Raw genomic sequence first — 21,478 nt, forward strand, 5'->3', positions numbered from 1 at the left:
GTTTCTGATGTTTCTGCACTTGGCCTCCACTGAGGATCTAGGCAGCATAACATGGTTAACAAGATGAACTGTGGAGCTGAGTGGGCTGGACATGAACCTGAGCTGCTCCAGGGACTTAAGTAGGTGACTCTGGGCTGGTTACTCTCTCTGCCTCCCCATCTGCAATCAGGAGTACAGTCATAGCTATCAGGCACGGATGTTGTGAGGATTAGATCAATGAACATACACAAAGCTGTCATTGTTACCCATTGAAGCATTGATTCTTTGGATGCCAGTGGTAACCAGCTATAAGTGATGGATCCCCAGAGGAAATGCTCAGATTCCTGATTTCAAACTCAGATGAGACTCAGTCCTTGGCTTTCTGTGGAGGGTGTGGGTAGCACACCTGTGTTTACGTGGAGGCCCTAAATGCCCAGGGACAGGGAGTGGTTGAGGAGGCAGGGAAAGGGGAGTCTCCCTCAAAGCAATGCTCACCTGTGAGTCCCAACAGCAGAACCAGCAGCAGATGAGGAGAAGGGCAGGGGCCGGAGGCAGGGGCCCACATGGTGGAGGCCTGAGGATCCCGCTCTCTGCAAATGTGTGTGCTGGGGTGATGGGGCCTCTGTTCTGTGGGGAGGAACAGCCCGCCCCCCTGGTGATGGAAGAGGAAGGAAGCATCTATAATGCAGTGACACAGCTGTGAGGCAGCAATTTGCTTCTGGATTGTGAAACAGACATCACGCAGAGAGGCCTCACATGGTGTTAGGGACCTCTTCTTCCATTTTGGGTTTGTGTGTGTGTGTGTTTTCTTTATTTTAATCTATTTATTTATTTATTTATTTATTTATTTTCAGCATAAGAGTATTCATTCTTCTTATGTTTGGGGGGGTTTTTTGTGTGGTTTTTTTTTTGAAAATTCTTATCATGTTATGTTAGTTACCATACAGTACATCATTAGTTTTTGATGTAGTGTTCCATGATTCATCGTTTGTGTATACCACCCAGTGCCCCTGCAATCTGTGCCCTCCTTAATACCCATCACTGGGCTCACTCTTCCCCTCACTCCCCTTCCCTCTAAAACCCTCTGTTTGTTTTCCCGCGTCTATAGTCTCTCATTGTTGGTTTCCTGCTCTGATTCCCCCACCTTTATTTTTCCCTTCCTTCTCCTTTTTTCTTAAATTTTATTTATTTATTTGACAGAGAGACAGATCACAAGCAGGCAGGCAGTGAGAGAGGAGGAAGCAGACAGCCCAATGTGGAACTCGATCCCAGGACCCTGGGATCATGACCTGACCTGAAGGCAGAGGCTTTAACCCACTGAGCCACCCAGGCACCCTCCCTTCCTTTTCCTAATGTCTTCCATGCTATTCCTTATGTTCCACAAATAAGGGAAACCAAATGATAGCTGACTTTTTCTGACTTATTTCATTAAGCATAACGTCCTCCACTCCTGTCCACGTTGATACAAAAGTTGGGTATTCATCCTTTCTGACAGTTGAGTAATATTCCATTGTACCATTGTAAAGAACCATATCTTCTTTAAACATTCATCTGTTGAAGGACATCTCAGCTCATTCCACAGTTTGGCTATTGTGGACATTGCTGCTATGAACATTGGGGTGCATGTGGCCCTCCTTTTCACTACTTTTGTATTTTTGAGCTAAATGCTCAGTAGAGCAATTGCTGGGCCATAGAGTAGCTCTATTTTCTAATTTTGAGGAACCTCCGCACTGTCTTCTACAGTGGCTGTACCAACTTATATTCCCACCAACAGTTCAGAGGGTTTCCCTTTTTCCACAGCCACTCCAGCATTTGTTGTTTCTTGTCTTGTCAGTTTTTGCCATTCTAACGGGTGTAAGCTGCTATCTCAATACAGTTTTGATTTGAACCTCCCTGATGGCTGATGATGATAAACATTTTTTCATATGTTTATTACCCATTTGTATGTCTTCTTTGGAGAGTATCTGTTCATGTCTTCTGCCCATTTTTTGATGTGATTATTTGTTCATTGAGAATTGAGTTTGAGAAGTTCTTTTTTTATTTATATTTTATTTCTTTTCAGTGTAACAGTATTCATTGTTTTTGCACTGCACCCAGTGCTCCATGCAATCCGTGCCCTCTCTAATACCCAACACCTGGTTCCCCCAACCTCCCACCCCCTGCCCCTTCAAAACCCTCAGATTGTTTTTCAGAGTCCATAGTCTCTCATGGAGAAATTCTTTATAGATCTTGGATACCAGCCCTTTATCTGTAGTGTGATTGCCAAATATCTTCTCCCATTTCATGGGTTGTCTCTTTCTTTTCTTTTTTCTTTCTTTCTTTCTTTTTTTTTATGTTGTTGACTGTTCCTTTGCTGTGCAGAAACTTTTATCTTGGTGAAGTCCTAGAAGTTTATTTTTGCTTGTTTTCCCTTGCCTTTGGAGACGTGTCTTGAAAAAAGTTGCTGTGGCTAATGTTGAAGAAGTTACTGCCTATGCTCTCCTCTAGGATTTTGACAGATTCCTGTCTCACCTTGAGGTTTCATCCATTAGATTTTAAGCTAAAGACTGTAGTTAGAGATACAGAAGGACACTATATCATTCTTAAAGGGTCTATCCAACAAAGGGATCTAGCAATTGTAAATATCTATGCTTCCAACATGGGAGCAATCAACTATAAAAGGCAACTCTTAACCAAAATAAAGAGACATATTGATAATAAAACATTAATAATAGGAGACCTCTACACTCCACTTTCAGCAATAGACAGCTCCATCCAAGCAGAAAGTCAGCAAAGAAACAAGAGTTTTGAATGACACACTGAACTAGATGGACTTCATAGATACATACAGAACATTCCACCCTAAAACAACAGAATACTCATGCTTCTCAAGTGCACATGGAACTTTCTCCAGGACAGACCAGATTCTGGTATTGGACAGACCAATACCAAGAGACTGAGATTATTCCCTGCAATTTCCCAGACCACAGTGCTTTGAAACTGGAATTCAATCACAAGAAAAAATTTGGAAGAAATTCTTTTTATGTTTCAGAGAGAGTGGACAGGCCCAGCAGAAATGATGCTTCCTGCCTGTCTGGAGCCTCTTCTTTCTGTACTGGGCCCCTCCTCCCATCTTGAGGTCTTCATGGTGATTCTCCACTTGGGAGTCCCAGGCCAAGAAGGATCTGCAATTGGGGGCTGTGTCCCATATCCTGAGCTCTGGACACCTGGGGGTGGTTGGCTTGTGGCCTCATTCTGCATCAGCTTACACTAAGAGCTACTGAGCTGGAAAAAGAAATGGATTAATCAGGACCTAAGAAATTTGGGGATCAAATGAGGTCTGCTCCAGAAATGACTCCCTATTCTAATCTTTATTGATGGAATAGTAAACTTAGCCCAAATGCACAGTGCAGTGTGGACTTCAGAACTTGTATTTGCTTAGGGTATGTGGTTGGCTCGGTTGGTGAAGCGAGCAACTCTTGATCATGGGGTTGTGAGTTTGGGTCCCAAGTTTGGTGTAGAGATTACTTTAAAAAGAAATAAAATCTTTTTAAAAAAGAAGTTGTGTATGCTTGCTTCCAACAATAAGCATCATTCTTCCTCTTTCCAGAGAGGAAGTGGGTTTTATGTGCCAGAGATCACTCTCCCAGGCATTCATCTGACCAAAATGAAGACCATAGCTTTACACAGTCTCTGTATAAATGTTTAGAGCAGCTTTTTTCATAATGGAAAAAAATTGGAATCATGCAAAATGCCCAGTGATAAGTGAATGGTTGAACGAATTGTGGTGCATTCCTATCAGGAAATACTATATAGCAATAAAAAGGAATAACTTATATACGTGTGCACAACTTGTGAAATTCCAAAGGTATTATGTGGAGTGAAAAAAATCACTTTCAAAATGTCCATACTGTGGGACTCCACTTCCACAACATTCTCAAAGTTATAGAGAATAGACTGGCATGGGCCAGAGAATTGGGTGGTGGGCTGGCTCTCACTAAGAGAGGCTAGCACAAGGATAAGCTCTGCGGTCATGGAATTGCTCTGTATCCTGAATATGGTGATGGTTACCCAAAATAAACATGAGCAGATCAACACACACAAAAGCTGGGAATGTTACAAGGTTGAGACACTTGATGTAACAAGCACTGGGTGTCATATGTTACTGATGAATCACTAAATTCTACCCCTGAAACTAACACTACACTATATGTAAACTAACTTTAATTTAAATAAAATCTTGAAGGAAAAAAAGGATTGAGTATAAAACACAATGTCATTGCCATTATAATGGCATTATAAAAGCAATGTATAATGATAACTGACTATGACATTATCTAAAATTAAAATGTTAAGGGGGTGGGGTAGAAATATGTACATGTGGTGTGGTTTCCATAGTAACAGAGCATTGTATTTCCATCATCCAGAATGGGAAGTCAGTAAATAATGCCTATGGGTGAGAAGTCAAGAAGAGACAATACATGCTCGCTCTATGAGATTTGGGTATAGAATCTAGAGAAAAATTATCAATTAAAGGAGTGGAAAATAGTTGTCTCTGGGAGATGGAAAATAGTGGGAGGTCGGGAGACTCCAGTTTTCATATGTAGAAAGTATAGAACTATTTGCCTGTTGAAGCGTGTGCATCTGTAACTTTAATGAAGGTAAAAACTAACCTAGGTGAGATGATTGATGTTGTAAGAGTTACACAGAAGGGAATGTCCATGCATTAGTCTGAGTGTGATAAGTTTGATGGATAGAAGATCAATTTTCAAAACTCAATTACCTTCTTTAACCCGAGTCACCCAGACGCCCCTCAATTACATTCTTATACAGCAGTCCCAAACACATAATAATAATATTTTAAGATTCCATACACTAGAAAGTATTAAAGATAGCTCTAAGTAGGGATGCATAAGACCATCATGAGACTAAAAAGCCCTGTAAACTGATAAACTGAAAGTCATCAAAGAAAACCTCAAACACCTCATGTCCGTGAGTGGCAAAACTCAGTATCAGAAAGATGTCAATTTGCCCACATGGATATACAAAGTGAAAGCAATCAAATCATAATTGTAAGAGGGTTTTTAATGAAAGTTGACAAAGTGATTCTAAAATGCATCTGGGCCAAGGAGAGCCATAGCCGTTCTGAACAACAAGATGAGGTGGGAAATTTTGTCCAAAAGAGGGATTGAAACGTATTATAAACTGGGACAGAGCAGTCTTTTTTTTTTTTTAAATACATTTTGCATCAGCAAAACTCTCATTGATGCTCATAGATGTTCTTTGGTAGAGCTCTGATGAAATCTTTTTTATGAACATAAAAAATGTGATTGTCCGTCTTCTTGCTGCTTTGTTGTTAGAGTTCTCTAAATATTCTCTCAGGCATTGCAAACTTCTTAGAAGACCAGATAGTAAATGCCTTATGGCTGCCAGCCTTCAGGTCCGGGCTGCAATCAGCTCTTGGATATTTCAGCCTGAAAGAAGCCACCAATTCTAAACGTGATTAGTACAAACAGGCAGTTGTCCCCAATCCAAGTCCTTCATTAGATTTCATGTGACAATTATTTCTCCCAGTCGGTAACCTTCCTTTTCTTTTTATTAACAGTATCTTTTGAAGAATAAAAGTTTTAAAGCTTCATGAAGTCAGATGGATCAATGTTTTCCTTTATAGACTGTTTTTCCCCTGTCTTATCTATGAAGTGTCTGCTAACCCAAGACCAAAAAGATTTAGTTTTGTTGGTTTTTTCCCCCCCAATGGTTTCTTCTAGAAGCTTTATCTTTCCAGATTTTATATTTAGGTATGATCCATCTGATCATACTATTTTGTTCTTAATATTTTTGTGTGTTGTTCAGTAATATTGATATTAGATAATATTATTTTAGGAAGGAGATTGTGCTGAGTGAAATAAGTCAAACAGAAAATGTCAATTATCATATGGTTTCACTTATTTGTGGAGCATAAGGAATAGCATGGAGGACATTAAGAGAAGGAAGGAAAAATGAAGGGGGCAGAGAATCAGAGGGAGAGAGGACTATAGACTCTGGGAAGCAAACTGAGGATGAGTGAGCCCAGTGATGGGTATTAAGGAGGGCACATATCACATGGAGCACTGGGTGCAAACAACGAATCATGGAACACTATATCAGAAACTAATGATGTATTGTAAGGTGACTAACATAACACAATAAAAAAAGAAAATATCGAATTTAGTGTATAAAGAAATAGTTAAGAGTCTTCTTTTTTTTAAAATTGGAGTATCTAATTGTTACATGGCCATTTGTTGAAAAGATAATCCTTTCCACATTGAATTGTTTTGGAAACTTTGTCAAAAATCACTTGGCCAAATACGTATTATGTATGGGTCTTTTTCTTTTTCCATGCAAAGGCATATTTTATTTTTAGAATATTTTTAAAGTTTTTATTATTAAAGTTGTCTTACAGTGCTGATTAGTTTTAAACGCACAACACAGTAATTTGAAAGTTATATGCATTAGGCAATGTTCACCACAGTAAGTGTAATCAACCTCTGTCACCACACAACGTTATTCTATAACTGTTGACTGTATTCCCCTGTACTGTACTCTCATCCCCATGACGTACAGAGTGAGGATGTTTTTTTTAATAATTTTTTATTATATTATGTTAGTCACCATACAGTGTATCATTAGTTTTTGATGTAGTGTTCCATGATTCATTGTTTGCATATAACACCTAGTGCTCCATGCAATCCGTGCCCTCCTTAATACCTATCACCGGGCTCACCTATCTCCCCACCCACCTCTCCTCAGTTTGATTCCCAGAGTTCATAGTCTCTCATTGTTCGTCTCCCCCTCTGATTCTCCAGCCCCTTCATTTTCCCCTTCCTTCTCTTAATGTCCTCCATGCTGTTCCTTATATTCCACAAATAAATGAAACCATGTGACAATTGTCTTTCTCTGTTTGACTTATTTCACTTAGCATAAGCTCCTCCAGTTCCATCCATGTTGATGCAAAAGTTGGTTATTCATCCTTTCTGATGGCTGAGTAATATTCCATTGTATATATGGACTACATCTTCTTCACCCATTCATCTGCTGAATGGTATCTTGGCTCCTTCTACAGTTTGCCAAAATTCTCAACAGGATCCTAGCTAATAGGATCCAGCAGTACATTAAAATGATTATCCATCACCAGCAGGTGGGATTTATCCCTGGGAGGTAAGGGTGGTTCAACATTTGCAAACCAATCAATGTGACAGAACACAGAAGTAAGAGAAGAGAAAAGAACCACATAGTCCTCTCAATTGATGCAGAAAAAGCATTTGACAAAATACAGCATCTTTTCCTGATTAAAACCTTCAGAATATAGGGATAGAGGGAACATTCTTCAATTATATAAATATCATCTATAGCCTATAATGAATATCATTCTCAATGGGAAAAGCTGAGAGCCTTTCCCTTAAGATCAGGAACAGGACAAGATGCCCACTCTCACTACTATTGTTCAACATAGTACTGAAAGTCCTAACAACAGCAATCACTCCATGGTCAAATAATGTTCAACAAAGCAAGAAAAAATATCCAATGGAAAAAAGACAGTCTCTTCAATAAATGGTGCTGGGAAAATTGCATAGCCATATAAAGAAGAATGAAACTCAGCCATTCTCTTACAGCATCAACAAAGATAAACTCTAAAAAGATGAAAGACCCAAGTGTGAGACAGGAATCCATCAAAATCATAGAGGAGAACATAGGCAGTCACCTCTCCAACATCAGCCAGAGCAACTTCTTTCAAGACACATCTCCAAAGGCAAGGGAAACAAGAGCAAAAATTAACTTTTAGGACTTCATCAAGATAAAAAGCTTCTGTGCAGCAAAGGAAATAGTCAACAAAAAAAGAGACAACGCATGGAATGGGAGAAGATATTTGTAAATGACACTATAAATAAAAGGCTGGTATCCAAGATCTGTAAGGAACTTCTCAAACTCAACCCCCAAAGAACAAATAATCAAGTCAAAAAATGGGCACAAAACATGAACAGACACTTCTCCAAAAAAGACATACAAATGGCTAACAGACACATGAAAAAATGTTCATCATCATTAGCCATCAGGGAGATTCATATCAAAACCACATTGAGACACTGCCTTACATCAGTTAAAATGGCAAAAACCGACAAGACAAGAAACAACAAATGCTGGAGTGGTTGAGGAGAAAGGGGAACCCTCTTACACTGTTGGTGGGAATCCAAATTGGAGCAACCATTTGGAAAACAGTATGGAGCTTCCTCAAAAAAGTTGAAAATAGAGCTACCCTATGACCCAACAATAGTATTACTGGGTATTTACTCCAAAGATACAGATAGAGTGAAAAGAAGGGCCATATGCCCCCCAATGTTAAAGGCAGGGAAGTTTTGACAGAGATAGAGAAGTAGTTCAATGGCAATAAGACCTCCAAAAAGAATCACACATTTATGGAATGGTCTGTTCTATGGCAAAGGCAGCTGTCTGATCAGTAAGTTCTGGACATTTTATCTCAATGGGAGAAAAAAAATAAGATCCGTACCATCTCTAACACACAAGCAAGAGCTCAGAAGAATAAAGCCAGCTCAAAGGTATAAACAGAAAGAGAAAAACTTCATAAAAAATTAAAAGCTTTTTTTGTATTACAAAAGCTTCCAAAGGATACTAAAACGGTTGCTGCACAGACCACAGCAGAGGAGCTGGAGGGACACTCCCATGTGAGCCCATGGACACAGAGACAGAAATGCTTGTTGCAAAGCTGTATTACCCAAACAGCAGACAGAGCTTTCATACCATCCTGAGAAGAATTTCTAAGTTGTAGCATATTCTTACAAAAGCGAGCTACAGGGTCATGGAAAATTGACAGAATGGAGCTATGTACAACAACATGAAAAATCCCACAAATTGTGTTGAGCATAAAAAATGAAAGTTCCAGAATACTGTGTACATATAATAGCATTTACATAAAATCTGAAACATGCAAAGTAACATTGCATATTGCTTAAGGACTTATAGTATGTTATAAAGTTATAAAATCTAATTTGAGAATAATAAGCACCAAATTCAGGATGGTGTTTTTAAAGAAACAGAGGATCCTAACAGCAAAATGTTAATATTTTGAAAAATTTGAGCACATACTATGTGGCAGGCCCTCTCAAGATGAGACTGATGGTGCAAATCAGAAAAATTACCCCTACCCACTGCAGCCCAGCCCCTCTGTCTGAGTTCTGAATTCTCCCCCACACACGATCATCTTTGCCACTAGTTAAAGCCTTCCACTCCTTCGTCAGCTCCATTAGTAAAGTTTAGCATTACTTTTCTTATTTATTCCAAAAATAACTCCTATGAAATTTGACATATGAAACAGTATATGGGGGAACTCTCTGGAGTTTGGAGCTGAAAGCTTTGACCTTCATCCTACCTTCACACCTTGGATCCCCGCCCAGGATTCTAAGGGACTTTACTGAAAAACCTTCAAACCCCAGGCCACTACAGGATGTATGACAGCTGGAAGCTTCTGAGATCTTGCTCAGACATTTAGAGAAAACAGCAGTGTTCTCAACCTTTTCTTGAGGCTGTGTGAAATAATGGGCTCACCTTGGACCACTGTGGCCAGCCCATGACCATGACATGACCTCACTCTCTATGTACTGAGGTCTACCTCCGACTCACCTGTTACAGGTTCCACCGCCTGCAGATGTATGTGACTATGAAACTCATCACCAGCAGCACCTTGAAGCCCAGAAGGAAAGCCACAAAGATAAGGACAGGCATCTGTGGACCTAAGTACCAATGGGCAGAAGGAGACAGCAAATGGTGCTCTGTGAGTTTAAGGACCTCACTCCACTTACTAGACAAAGGTGACCCAGTAGCTTTGAGCAGTAGAGGTGAGGTTACCTAAGCTTTCCATGGGCTTGTATGTGCCGTGGGCTGCTCTGGACAGTATGAGGTTGGCCTGGATGGGAGGTTGTGCCTCATGCTGCACCTTACAGGTGAGGACCCGCTCAGACTCCTGCCCCGACACATTCACTAAATGCGAGCTTTCCAAGGTGTAGGTCCCATCGCTATTCTGCTTGGATGTAAGTTGCTCGGCTCCCTCGAAGGTATGACAGTTCTCTGTCCAGGTGAGATGCACACTCTGTGGATAGAATCTCTGCACGTGGCAGGTAATAGCCACCAAGTCCACGGAGAAAGAAGCCTGGGAAGCTGTCACTGTGGGGGGAACTGACACAGTCCGGAGAATGCAGACAATTACTATACGAAGTCCACAGTGGGAGCCCAGGAGCTCATTGAAGATGGGTCACTTACCCAGGGCCTGCCCCAGAGGAGGACTCAGGACCCGGTAACAGGTGCATGCATGAGTAAATGCAGGACTGAGAGTGCATTGAGTGAATGCATGTTTGATGCATGGATCCATGCACAAGAATGCATGGATGAAAGAATGATGGGATTGAGGAAAGTCATCCAAATTATCTCTCTCTCTCTCTGCTTTTTTTTTTCCACTTTCACCACAAAAGATGCAAAGATAAACATTAAATTCTATTTAAGAATCTACAAGTCAGCTGCCTCATTCTATGGCTTGATAATAATAAGATCTGAAGATGTACAGATTCTATATGGTTATGAGTCCAAGCCACTGAGATTTTAAACAGGAAGGAACTAGGGCGTGGAGAAGTTCAGAAACTTGCCCAGGGTCACAAGGGGGCAAAGCTGGGATTACAACAGATATAGCATATTTTACCATCATTTTCTCAACTTTAAGACAATATGTGTTTGTGATCCTGGCTTCTGAAATTATGATCTAAAAACTTCTGTAAACTGATTTCCAGCTGTGCAGTAGAGTGTATTCATAATGAGGAAAATATGGAAAGTATTAGATACTATAAAATGTTATGTATTTCAGTAGAATTCATATGAACACACAGCATGGTACTGTCTAACCCTAAATCAAGGGCAGGAAGGTCCAGATTGAGGTCTTGCACTAACATCACAGTCAAATGCAAGAGCTTGTTGAGTCACTTTCCCTCTGTCTCCAAAATTCTTAAGTCATGCAATTGTCCAAGGTCAAATCATGTGTCGCTGGCCTAGTTAAGACATTTCCTTCATTGGTCTTGGGAAGAGAAACTCCTTCTGTTGAGCCATAGAAGAAACAAAGGGCATCTGATCAACCCACCCAGCCTGATAAAATTCAGTCAGTGCTGCTTAATGGATGGGTAGACATGGCAGGCCAACACCAGAAGGTCTTTATCTGCACTCACCATTTCCCCTTCAGCACATAAGCAGGGATTGCTCCCAAGCAAAGGGTAGGGGGACCCTGAGGAGGGAATATTCAGGCCTCGGAACTGGGGTGATGTCCAGGAAGGATAAGCCAGGATAAGGTACCCCCAGGCCAGGGTTATGGACCATAAAAGATGCTCAAAGGAGGGAGAGGTTCAGATGTCCCTTCTAGCTGCCAGGGAGTTCTCCTGGCTGTGTCATGTCCAGGCAGTGCTGGGAGGACAGAGACCCAGGCACAGCGAGTGATCACTGCTCCCACACACGGAATGGCAGCACATATGATGCCTTGTTGAATCCTCACAAAACCAAATGAGCTAAACACAGAAGGCTACTTGGTATCAGAAAACAGGGGCGCCTGACTGGCTCAGTGGTTAACCCTCTGCCTTCGGCTCAGGTCATGATCCCAGGGTCCTGGGATTGAGCCCCGCATCGGGCCCTCTGCTTAGTGGTGAGCCTGCTTCCTCCTCTCTCTCTGCCTGCCTCTCTGCCTACTTGTGATCTCTGTCTGTTAAATAAATAAAATCTTAAAAAATAAAAAAAAAAAAGAAAACAACAAAAAGCCACTTAGAAGAAACGTATACAAAACAGGCCCCAATTTCATAGACACTGTCAAGGAAGAATGGGTTGCAGTTTCATCCTGAAAAACATTTTAGTGATAAAACTAATTTTTTAAATTTATATTTTAATTAAATGTAATAAATAACCACAACTATGCACCAACTCTTAGAAGTAATGAGTGTTGGGAGTATAAGAAGGTAGATATAGTTTTTCCCAAAACCTTACACGACAGTACCAACAAATCCATATGGTACCTACAGATTCCACATTCACAGCACGATTATTAAAAGGTATTGGAAAAATTATATGAAAGCTTTTGAATATTCTATCAATTTTCACCAGGACCAGAGGACACCTGTCCTCCAATGATGTTAACGGAATCATGAGCATCATGAATCTTTTTCTACCTTGAAGCACTCAGAGGCTTCGCCTGTGATCCCAGCAGTTCCCCTGTATCACCGGCATCAACTTCTTGCAACACAACTTTGGCAAGATCTCTGATTTCACTTTGCAATGGATGCAGATTCTTCCTCACAGTGTGGTGTCTCACTGGCCACACTTCAATCAAGGCAATGCTGTTCAAGAGCAGAGGGTTTCTGAGCTCTACTTCCCCTCCCCTGCACTACTCCATCTCAGAGCAGCTGAGCTGGGACGTGCCTCTCCCTCCTGCAACTCCCGCAACACTTCCCAGATCTGCTGCCTTGGGATTTCTCCCTAACCACCAAATGCCACCCAGACCGTGTGGGCACATTCCCAGCTCCCTTCCCCACCCAGGGGTAGTTACCTAGTTCTGAGGACCAGCATTCTGAGAAGTCTACCTAGTTCCTGAGGGTGTCCCAGTTGTGCCGAGCCTCAGCTGCCCACCAGGGCACCCGTTCAATAACTCACCCTTTCTTAGGTGTCCTGCTTTCCCTGTCCAACATTCCCCATCCCAAGCTCACATCCCAAGCTCCGTGCCTCTGTGGATCATTTCCCAAACACATGCACCCAGTCCTGGTTTGAAGTTCTGCTTTCAGGGGAACCCAGACAGAGACACCCACAGGGGCATTTCCGTGATGGGAAACCCAGCAGAGATGCAGGGATATTAAGCAGGGAGGGGTTTGAGTGGGGTTAATTTTATAAGTAATTAATTCATTTGTGAATATTTGTATTTTCTATGATTTTTGCTTTTCTATATGCTTGTCCCAACTCTGGGAAATTATATAATAAATGCTCAGATAAGGGGGACCCCCTAAATGATCATTTTCCTGCTTTATACTCAAAGACACTGAAGCAGGTGATCCCACGATGGTAAAAAGCAGTTAGAAGCCTGAATTCATGCAAAAGCTCTCTCACTCACCAGCTTTACAACCTGGGGTAGAGTGCCTCTTCGAATCTCAGTTTCCTTGTGAAATCACCAGTGGGACAAACAGTATAGGTCAGTGGCACACATTAAATGAATCAGCTCACACGCGTGTGCTTTACTGACTGTGTGCTAAGCTCATTTGAGGTGTTAATATCAGTATTTTTATTCATGTGACATGATGCCTTTATTGCCATGATAATAGAAAAAAATATTGAGGAAACTATTTTATAGGCTTTAAGGTCCTATACATATTTAAGGAATTAATTTTCCTGCTATGCAACCTTGGACTACTCACTTGCCTTCTCTGGGCTTTAGAGTTGTCATAAACAATGGGATGATTGCTATAATTCCTTCTGGTCATGATACATATGACACTGAATTTACAGACCTGTCAAGCATTCATCCAGGCCAGGGAAATCAAACACAACAAAAATATCAGATGATTAAAAAAAAAAAAAAAAAAGACTTTGACATGTTCTTCATATAAAACAAGAATAAAAACGCAAAATTCCCAGAAGATACTGTTCCCCATTTTACAGGTGAGGAAACTGAGTCCAGAGAGGGGATGTGGATAGGACAAACAAGAATGAGTAGCTACAGAGCAACTGCCACCCAATTGGTTAGCATGAGCAAGGCCTGTGTTATGTAAATGGCAGTTCTTAGTTTGCTGAATTCTTGCCACAACCAAGTGAGAGCTGTACCATTTTCAGAGGAGGCAACTGAGGCAGAGACACGCACGGCCCAGCTCTGGGCTGACCCACCTGAACAGGGAAAATGTCCTTACCAAGGAGGTACTGGTCCAGGCTGATGTTTTTGTGGAGCACCAGCATGGACTTATGACTGACGTGGCACTGGACCACAGAGAGCACGTCGTCAGCCAGCAGAGGGACGAGCACTCTGCTGGTCACGTTGTATGTGTCGTCTCCGCTGGCGTGAACGTGGGTCTGCTGCTTGGGGAGCTCGCGGTTCTTCTTCAGCCAGGTCACAGTCACGTGACGTGAGGGGAAGCCGGAGGACATGTAGGTCAGCTGGATGCTTGTGCCCGGCTCTGATCGCTGGAGGGGGCCTTGCAAGGAGGAAGGGTGGATGCTCCGACCTGCAGGGAGAGAGCCCTCCCGTGAGAGGCAGGGAGGTGCCCAGATGCCGGCGGTTCCCTGAGCAGCCCCATGGCTTCCTCCCCCATAAGGTGTAAAGGTTACTTCTGATGGAAGTTGGATTCTGAAGCCGACATCAGCGGCCAGGCAATGACAGCATGGTCATTGCCGACTCCCGGCAAACACCCACATCGCCAGACTCTGCTGTCCAGCACTGACTCACCAGGTTATCACTGCAACCGTAGGAGGTGGGGATGCTTACTAGCTCCATTTCACAGATGAAGACCCCGAGGCCCAGACCAGGCTAAGTAGTCAGTCAGTGGCAGAGCTGCAGTTCTTAGTTGGACAGTCTGGCCCCAAGGTCTGTGTCTGCAGTCTTGGCTCAGGTCTGTCCTCCATACCCAGAAAGCGAACATCTCCCCCACACTCTAGCCCAGGTCTTATAGAAAAGCAGATGGCCCAGAGACGAGGTTAGGAGCACTGGCTGTGGGGTCACCCTCAACTGGAGTTTGCATTCCCGGCCCCTTCCCTGGCTAAGCCCGAGCAACCTGGCTCTCGATGACCCAGCTTCCCCATCTGCAAAGTGCAGATGATTCTTAATTCTGAGTTAATAAAGTAAAAGAACTAGAGTAGAATATAGTGATCCCATAATGATCCCTCTTTAAATGATCTACCATCATCCTATACTCACAATAACCATCTGAGAAATTGTTGTTAATTGTATTTCTGATGTTAGGGAAAGAAACGCTCAGAGAGGGTTAGTAATGTTCCCACGGGCCTCACAGCAAACAGAACCCATGTTCTAAACGAAGGGTTATGACTTCGGGTTAAGGGCTCTTTCTGTTACATCATGGCTGCCTCTACTTTTCTATAGTTGGTCCCATAATGATCAGTGAACTTGAGTTCATTTCTTCCTGCAGCCCAGCTTTGGACTGTGTACCCCAGGGACTGCAAACAGTCATGGCCCAGTGCCCTTTGTGTGCCCCCTTGTTCGGTTCCCAAGCAGGGGTCAAGGAAAGGAATGTGCCAAGAGGCAGGTGCCACAGCTGTTAAGACAGAGATGCAGAACTGATCCCAGGACAGGCAGCGCCTTGCCTGAGGGCACAGACGGTTGGTGGCAGCCCTGTGATGGGACACCCACCAACTTAGCTCCAGAGTCTGGCCACCTACACACACAAGATCCAGAGTCTGCTTCAGAGGAGTGAGGATCCCATCTCGGAGGAGATGGGAAAGCAGACAGAGCCCAGCAACAGGAGGCCCCAGGGGCCTAAGTGACACAGCGGGGCCATTCAGGAAGAAGGCAATCCCAGAAATAGAGGGTGTAAGACTGAGATTCCAGAGGAGACATGAGAACACCCCGAGGTCGGTATTCTCCAGAAGGAGGGGGGACAAGTATACAAAAGAGCACACTGAATTTCTGGACAGACTTCCAGCTTTCTGACCCCAGCTCAGACCTCTGAGACGTCTGGGCGCTGGGCCCTCCGCGGCGTGTCAGCCGAGCCATGCGAGCACACCTCGGACACGGTAAGTGCCCTGCAGGTGCCAGCCCAAGGCCAAAGGAGGCCCTAGGTAAGGATGCTGAAGAAGCGGTCTGTGGGCTAGACTGAGGAGGTCTAGCTACGCAGGTCTGCTCACCCAATACAGGAGAGGCCCCGAGCGCCCGAAAAGGAAGGAAAATGAGACAACGAAGAAAGAGCTCGCAGTGAGTCAGCAAAGAAGAGAGTCAGAAAGATCAAAGACACCGTTTCCGAAGACTAAGTTGAAGTTTTCCACCCCGATCCCTGTAACCCACTGGGTAAACGGTTCTCTTATTTCTGCTGGACAACAAACAAAAAGGAACCCGAGAAACTGAATGGCCAGTGGGATCAATCCCCCACGATTTCTTAGAGCAGGCAGATCAGGGCCCGATCTGTGGGGGGAGAGATGGGATGCAGCGTGGAAGCCCCTGCCAGGGAGACGTGCTGTTTCGCCAGCCGCGCCTCCACCCATCCTTCGCAGGGAGCAGGGTGGGCGCCGGCACCCGCACGCAGACGCAGTGGCTCACACCTGCTGGAGCAAGCGGTCCTTCCCCACTTCGTGCGGCCCCGAGAGCTGTCAGTCCGCGCTGGGCTCACCCAGGCCTGACCAATCACAATACTCTCTTCTCTTCCCACCCAACATCCCTCCCCCCGCCCCGCCCGCCAGTCACTCGGTCTCCCAAGGGGGTCCAGGCTGGACCCAGAAAAGCCGCGAGCGCTCCTGGGTCTGAAGCGCTAGCAGGCAGCTCCCCCTAGTGGACGAAGTCATGTGCGAAGGAGGAGAGCTGGGAAAAGGAGAGGAGGATTAGGATGGGGAGGAGGGAGGGTAGAAAGAGGAATACGAGGAGGGGGTTGGAGGAGAGAAAGAGAGACAGAGAATACTGAATAGTAGAGAGGAGAATCTTGCTCCAGCACCCACTCCGTTTCCCACCTAAGAGAGTCAAGAATTCTGGCTTCTCTTTAAAACTTACTCCCAGAGGGGTCCTGGGTGGCTCAGTTCGTGAAGTGTCTGCCTTGGGCCCAGGGCAGGATCCCAAGGTCCTGGGGTCGAGTCCCACATTGGGATCCCTGTCAGTGGGGAGTCCGCTTCTCCCTCTTTCTCTGCCTCTTCCCTGGCTCGAGTGTCCTCTCGCTCTTGCTCACTCTCTCAAATAATTAAAAATCTTTAAAAATGAAATGCAATGAAATGAAATTGACTCCCAGAAACTTCCAGCGGAACCAGTCGTGATTAAAAGCCTTCCCGGAAGAGACTTTGGTACCCAGCCGCTGGTAATCTCTGCCATTTCCTGCAGGCAGAGAACTTTCTACCTGAGGAACACATGGAATTGGGAAAGGGAAGTCCTGCTCCTTCTTCTTGGTGAGGGTGTGGGGGAGGGAGGGAATTTAGGGGTGAATGGCTCAGAGTTTTATCACCAGCCCCGGGTATCCTCCCTTCCTTCACTTTCATCCAGGGCTGCCCTGAGTCTCTGACCTACTGCTGCCTACACCCTACAGGCTAATGGTTGGTGTCTTTATGCCCTTCAAGCCAGGCTGCCCAGAAGGCCCCAGCAAGAGACCACACCCACCTTTCCCTGACCTTGACCCCTGGGCCCGCAGGGTGATGTTGGCCTGGACTGGGGGCTGCTCATCCTGGACCACCCAGCAGGCAAACTCGCTCCCCTCCAGCGTGGCCTCTGCCTGCCAGGTGTGCTCCAAAGAATAGGTCCCATCTGGGTTTCTTGTGACCTGCGGCGACTCCACCGTCTGCACCTTGTGTCTGTTCTCCATCCAGGTGAGACGCAGGTGGGAGGGGTAGAAGTGGCCCGCGTGGCAGGTGAGATTCACTCTCTGATGCACGTGGATGTGTATCCCCAAGGTCTTGGCGGTGATCTTCAGGGTGGGGACAACTAGAACAACGAGAAGCATCTGTTGAAGTTACTCCTGCCTGCCCAGCCTGTTCCTACTCCCAGGGTCCTGCCACGAGACCTCTCACATTCTCGTTGGTTATGTTTTTTTGTTTATTTGTTTTTGTTTTTTAGAAATAATGTTTTCTTGTATCCTCAATGTAAGGCAAATAAAGTGAAATGTTAATGTTCTTTAAATATGGTAGGGGTCACTAGGGGTCTGGTATATTAGTCTTTGCATGTTTGAAATATTTCATCTCATGAAATATAATGTTAAGAACGACTAAAATAGGATGCTCACACAGACGGGGATTTCATTTTATTGCTGTATCCACAGCCCCTAGAACAGTGCCTGGCACGCAGTAGCTATTCATTACTGGCTGAATGAATAAGACATTTTTCTAATTTAAAAATAATAACAATGATATTAATAGAGCAAAGATGTTTGGAAAATGGAAGATTGCAGCCAGGTCATAAGATAATAGAAGATTATAAGGATGATAAGTGGAAGGTTGGGACCAAACATTTGTAAACAACTTACTGGGGGCCAGGTACTGTTCTGGGTGCTTAAAACATTCAATACTCACCTGAAACCTACAAGGTGGTTTTATTTCTATTTGCATTGTAAGAGGGGATCTGAGGCACAGAGAGGTTAAGTAACTCACGCAAGGTCACCCATGTAGAGTGGTGTGGCCAGGATTCAGCCCCCATGTTCAGCCCGTAAAACCTATGCCTTTCCTGGCCACACTGTGTGGTCAGCTATGGCAATGAGGAATACTGGGCTCCCTGTTGTGAGCTGGGGTTCTGGGCAGAAGACTCTAGAAGCCAGTGTTGTTGGGAAAATAACATCCCCCCAACACACACACACATATACACACACCTACTGCCCACCCACCTTGGAGTACTTGGGACAGGTTCATGGTCTTCCGCAGGGGCTCCTCAAGCTCTCTGTGGGTGACCTCACAGGTGATCCCCAGTAAGATATCTTGGCGAGCCAGTGTCACCCACACTTTGCTGGTGACGGAATAGTTGCCTTTGTCGTTAGTCACTATGTGCTGAGCTGAGGCTGGGTGCTCGTCTCCGCCCTTCATCCAAGTGACATTGAAGTCCCAGGAGCTGAAGGGGCCAGCAGTACAGTTGAAAGGCACCGGATTTCCAGGGGTTGTCCTCTGAGATGGGCCCGTCAGAGAGATGAAGGGCTTTCCAGCTGTGAAAGAGAGCTTGTGACCCCACAGGACAGGACACGTCGCACACTCAACAACCTGTAAGGGCTGCCTGTGGCACATCAGGTCTTGTGGGCTGACTATGCTCTGTGTCTGGTTCCAGGCTTGGGAACGTAAAACAGATGATAAGTAAACAAGCAAATTTATCGTTAAAACTGGAGCTCAACTTCAGGGACACCAGAAGTGCAGAGGTAAAGAAAAAAAAAAAAATGTCAGAAGGCTTAGTCTAGAAGAGAATGGAGAAGGCTTCCTGGAGGAGATGACATTTTGAGCTGAACCTGAGGGACAGAGAGGAGCCAGCCATGAGAAGGGGCAAGGGAAGAACATTGTAGAAAGTGGGATAAGCAGGTGAGGATACATTGGGAGTAAGGGCTTGGTGGGCTTGAGAGGCTGAGAAACTTATAGGACTCCAGCCTCATGGACAAAGAGGTCCATTGGGAAGAGCCTGTGGCACAGGGTGATGACCCTGACTCTGTTCTGAGCGTGATGGGAGTCCACTGGAGACTGTGAACACAAGGGCAGGTGACCTCGTGGACGTGGTTTAGAAGGAAATTGGTTCCCGTGTGGGGGATGGAAAGGAGGGTGACAGGACAGGAGCTGGGACACCAGCGAGGAGGCGGTGTAGGCTTGCCTGGCCCAGGAGAGAGAGACCCATGTGGCAGATATGCCTAGCAGCACTTGGTGACAGGCTGAAGAGATGTGGGGGAAACAGTGGGTCACAGGGAAATGTCTCCCAGGCTTTTCTCTTGGACATCTATGCGGATGGTCCTGTTTGGAGGGAGAAGTGTGGTAAAGACTCAAGAATTCCCTCTTGAACATCAGTGTAAAGTCAAGAGCTACTGTGGATAGGGATGTTTGGGCCTCCTAATCAGATCTTCTGATTGAGCGTCCATCTAGCCTCTGCTTGCTCACCTCTGGGGATGGGGAGTTCTCTCCCCCTGAGGCAATTTTGCCCACCCTCTTCTAGCGTAGCCTCTGTGTCCTAGAGTCTTCCCAAGACAACTGCAGGGCTAGATGCCCCTCCCCTCAAATTATTCTGAACACCCAAGAAACTGATTAGAAGTTTTAGAGAACGAAGCTGCATGTCTACAAAGCAGCAAAGTGACCCGTGGAAGATGGAATTCACCGCATAAGAGATGGAGACAGAGAAGCTTAGTGACTTGTACAAGGTCACCCAGCCTGTCAGGGGCTTAGGAAGGATGTGACTCCACCTGAGAGTCCTGTACTTTTCCCACGTTGCCCAAGGTGCCAACATTCGAGGTCCTCTCCCTCTGTCTCTCTGGCCGTCACACCCTCTCGGACCTAGAGCAGCCAGCCACTCAGACCAGAGCTGACATCAGGGAGACTGGGTGGGAGGTGGGCCCCTTCCCACTCCCTGTCCTTCCCCAGTCTCTCACCCTCGAGTCCTCCTGACCCCCATCACCTCCGTTTCCACACAAGGTCCGCAGTGAGAAAGGGACACAAACTAGCACCCTGGCAGGTGGGCAGAGGGCTCAGCGAGGTACTCGGGGACCCAGACCTCTGCAACACAAGGAAGCTGGGTTTAGTAACCCCCAAGGGCCTCTGTACTCGCTCTGGGCAGCACCCAGGACTTACCTGTGAGTCCCAGCAGAAGGGTGAGGAGGGAGCCCAGGGTCTGGCCATGTGTAGCAGCCATGGTGAGGAGGCTCAGTGTCCCTGATCCACACTCGGTACCCACCCTGGAGAAGGCTCCGCTGGAACCCAGGAGCCACGGCTGGGTTTCCCAGGAGCCCATGCCCTTCCTGGACACATGCCCACTTGGGGCCCGGAGCAGTGGTTTGAGCCACAGGGAGAGAAGTAGTCCCTGTGGCCCAGGCTTCTTTCCAAACCCCAAACCCTCAGGCTTGGGGTCTGTGGCTGGGGAGGTGTCTGCTGCCTGTAGCCTGGATGCCGACTATCCCTTAGGCCCCAGAACAGGGGAGCCGGAAATGGCTGGGCTCCACCTGAGCTTGGAGCCACAGAGCTCCTGCGATGGGCTGAGTCTCCTCCATGCTGAACAAATGTGAGAGACGGCCTGCTCTGGCCCAGGCCATGGTGGCTCCAGGGCCTGCAGAGCAGGCTAAATGCCACCCAAGAAGGGCTAGTGAAGCAAGCTGGGACATACATGAGCAGATAAAACCAAGATAAAACCAAGGATTGCTGTCTTTGGTTCATTGCTGTGACCCGCACCTCACACTGTGCTGAGCACATAGTAGGTCCTCAATAATAATGAGTGGGACCAGGTAGGTGTTCAGGGCTAAGAAAAAGCAACCAAGTCTGTCTGGGCCCCCAGCCATCCCTCCTCCCCCATGTTCTCTGTTCACCCACCCAGCTGAGGACCAACCTGTTAGCCTGAGGGGGACTGCTTTGGAATCTCTTCCCTTGTCACCTCAGCCAAGCAGGCCCCCGCAAATACCTCTTAGGGATAGGGGTGCCTGTGGGAAGAGGAAGTCAGCTCTTCCCCTCCAGGTTTCTCATGAGGCAGACAGTGGACTTGCCGTACTAGCAAGAGAAAAAGGAACTGAAGAGAGAGAAGGTGGTGGAGGTGTGGTCTGGACTTCCCCGCATGGTATGGCTGGGGGCCAGGTCCTCAGAGAGCCCCTAGGAAGGAGGATGGGTA

General features: G+C 45.6%; 2 protein-coding genes across 11 annotated transcripts in view; both read right to left on the bottom strand.

The window, feature by feature from the left end:
* LOC116595144 (signal-regulatory protein beta-1-like) overlaps nucleotides 1-628 on the bottom strand; it is a 202,355-nt gene extending 201,727 nt beyond the window's left edge. For 4 of the 9 annotated variants that reach the window (XM_032351177.1, XM_032351189.1, XM_032351176.1 and 1 more), the window contains exon 1: nucleotides 475-623. In XM_032351177.1, coding sequence (XP_032207068.1) covers nucleotides 475-544 — 70 coding nt within the window. In that variant the 5' untranslated portion in view covers nucleotides 545-623. Of the gene's footprint in view, nucleotides 1-474 lie in introns of all 9 variants that reach the window. The other 5 variants (XM_032351172.1, XM_032351171.1, XM_032351174.1 and 2 more) reach the window with 3 other exon arrangements.
* A 2,430-nt stretch (nucleotides 629-3,058) lies between these two features.
* On the bottom strand, nucleotides 3,059-20,530 carry LOC116595146 (signal-regulatory protein beta-1-like). 2 transcript variants are annotated; one of them, XM_032351196.1, is made up of 7 exons: nucleotides 20,455-20,530; nucleotides 18,531-18,842; nucleotides 17,318-17,638; nucleotides 13,926-14,237; nucleotides 9,859-10,185; nucleotides 9,634-9,743; nucleotides 3,059-3,243 (listed from the first exon to the last, which is right to left on the bottom strand). In XM_032351196.1, the coding sequence occupies exons 1-6, from the start codon at nucleotides 20,513-20,515 to the stop codon at nucleotides 9,637-9,639; spliced, it is 1,440 nt and encodes a 479-aa protein (XP_032207087.1). In that variant the 5' UTR covers nucleotides 20,516-20,530; the 3' UTR covers nucleotides 3,059-3,243; nucleotides 9,634-9,636. The 2 variants fall into 2 exon arrangements, with proteins under 2 accessions (XP_032207087.1, XP_032207086.1); XM_032351195.1 differs by lacking the exon at nucleotides 3,059-3,243 and adding an exon at nucleotides 5,194-5,432.
* Between the last annotated feature and the right edge of the window lie 948 nt (nucleotides 20,531-21,478).

This window comes from Mustela erminea, chromosome 7 (assembly GCF_009829155.1).
Source record: "Mustela erminea isolate mMusErm1 chromosome 7, mMusErm1.Pri, whole genome shotgun sequence".
NCBI lineage: Eukaryota > Metazoa > Chordata > Mammalia > Carnivora > Mustelidae > Mustela > Mustela erminea.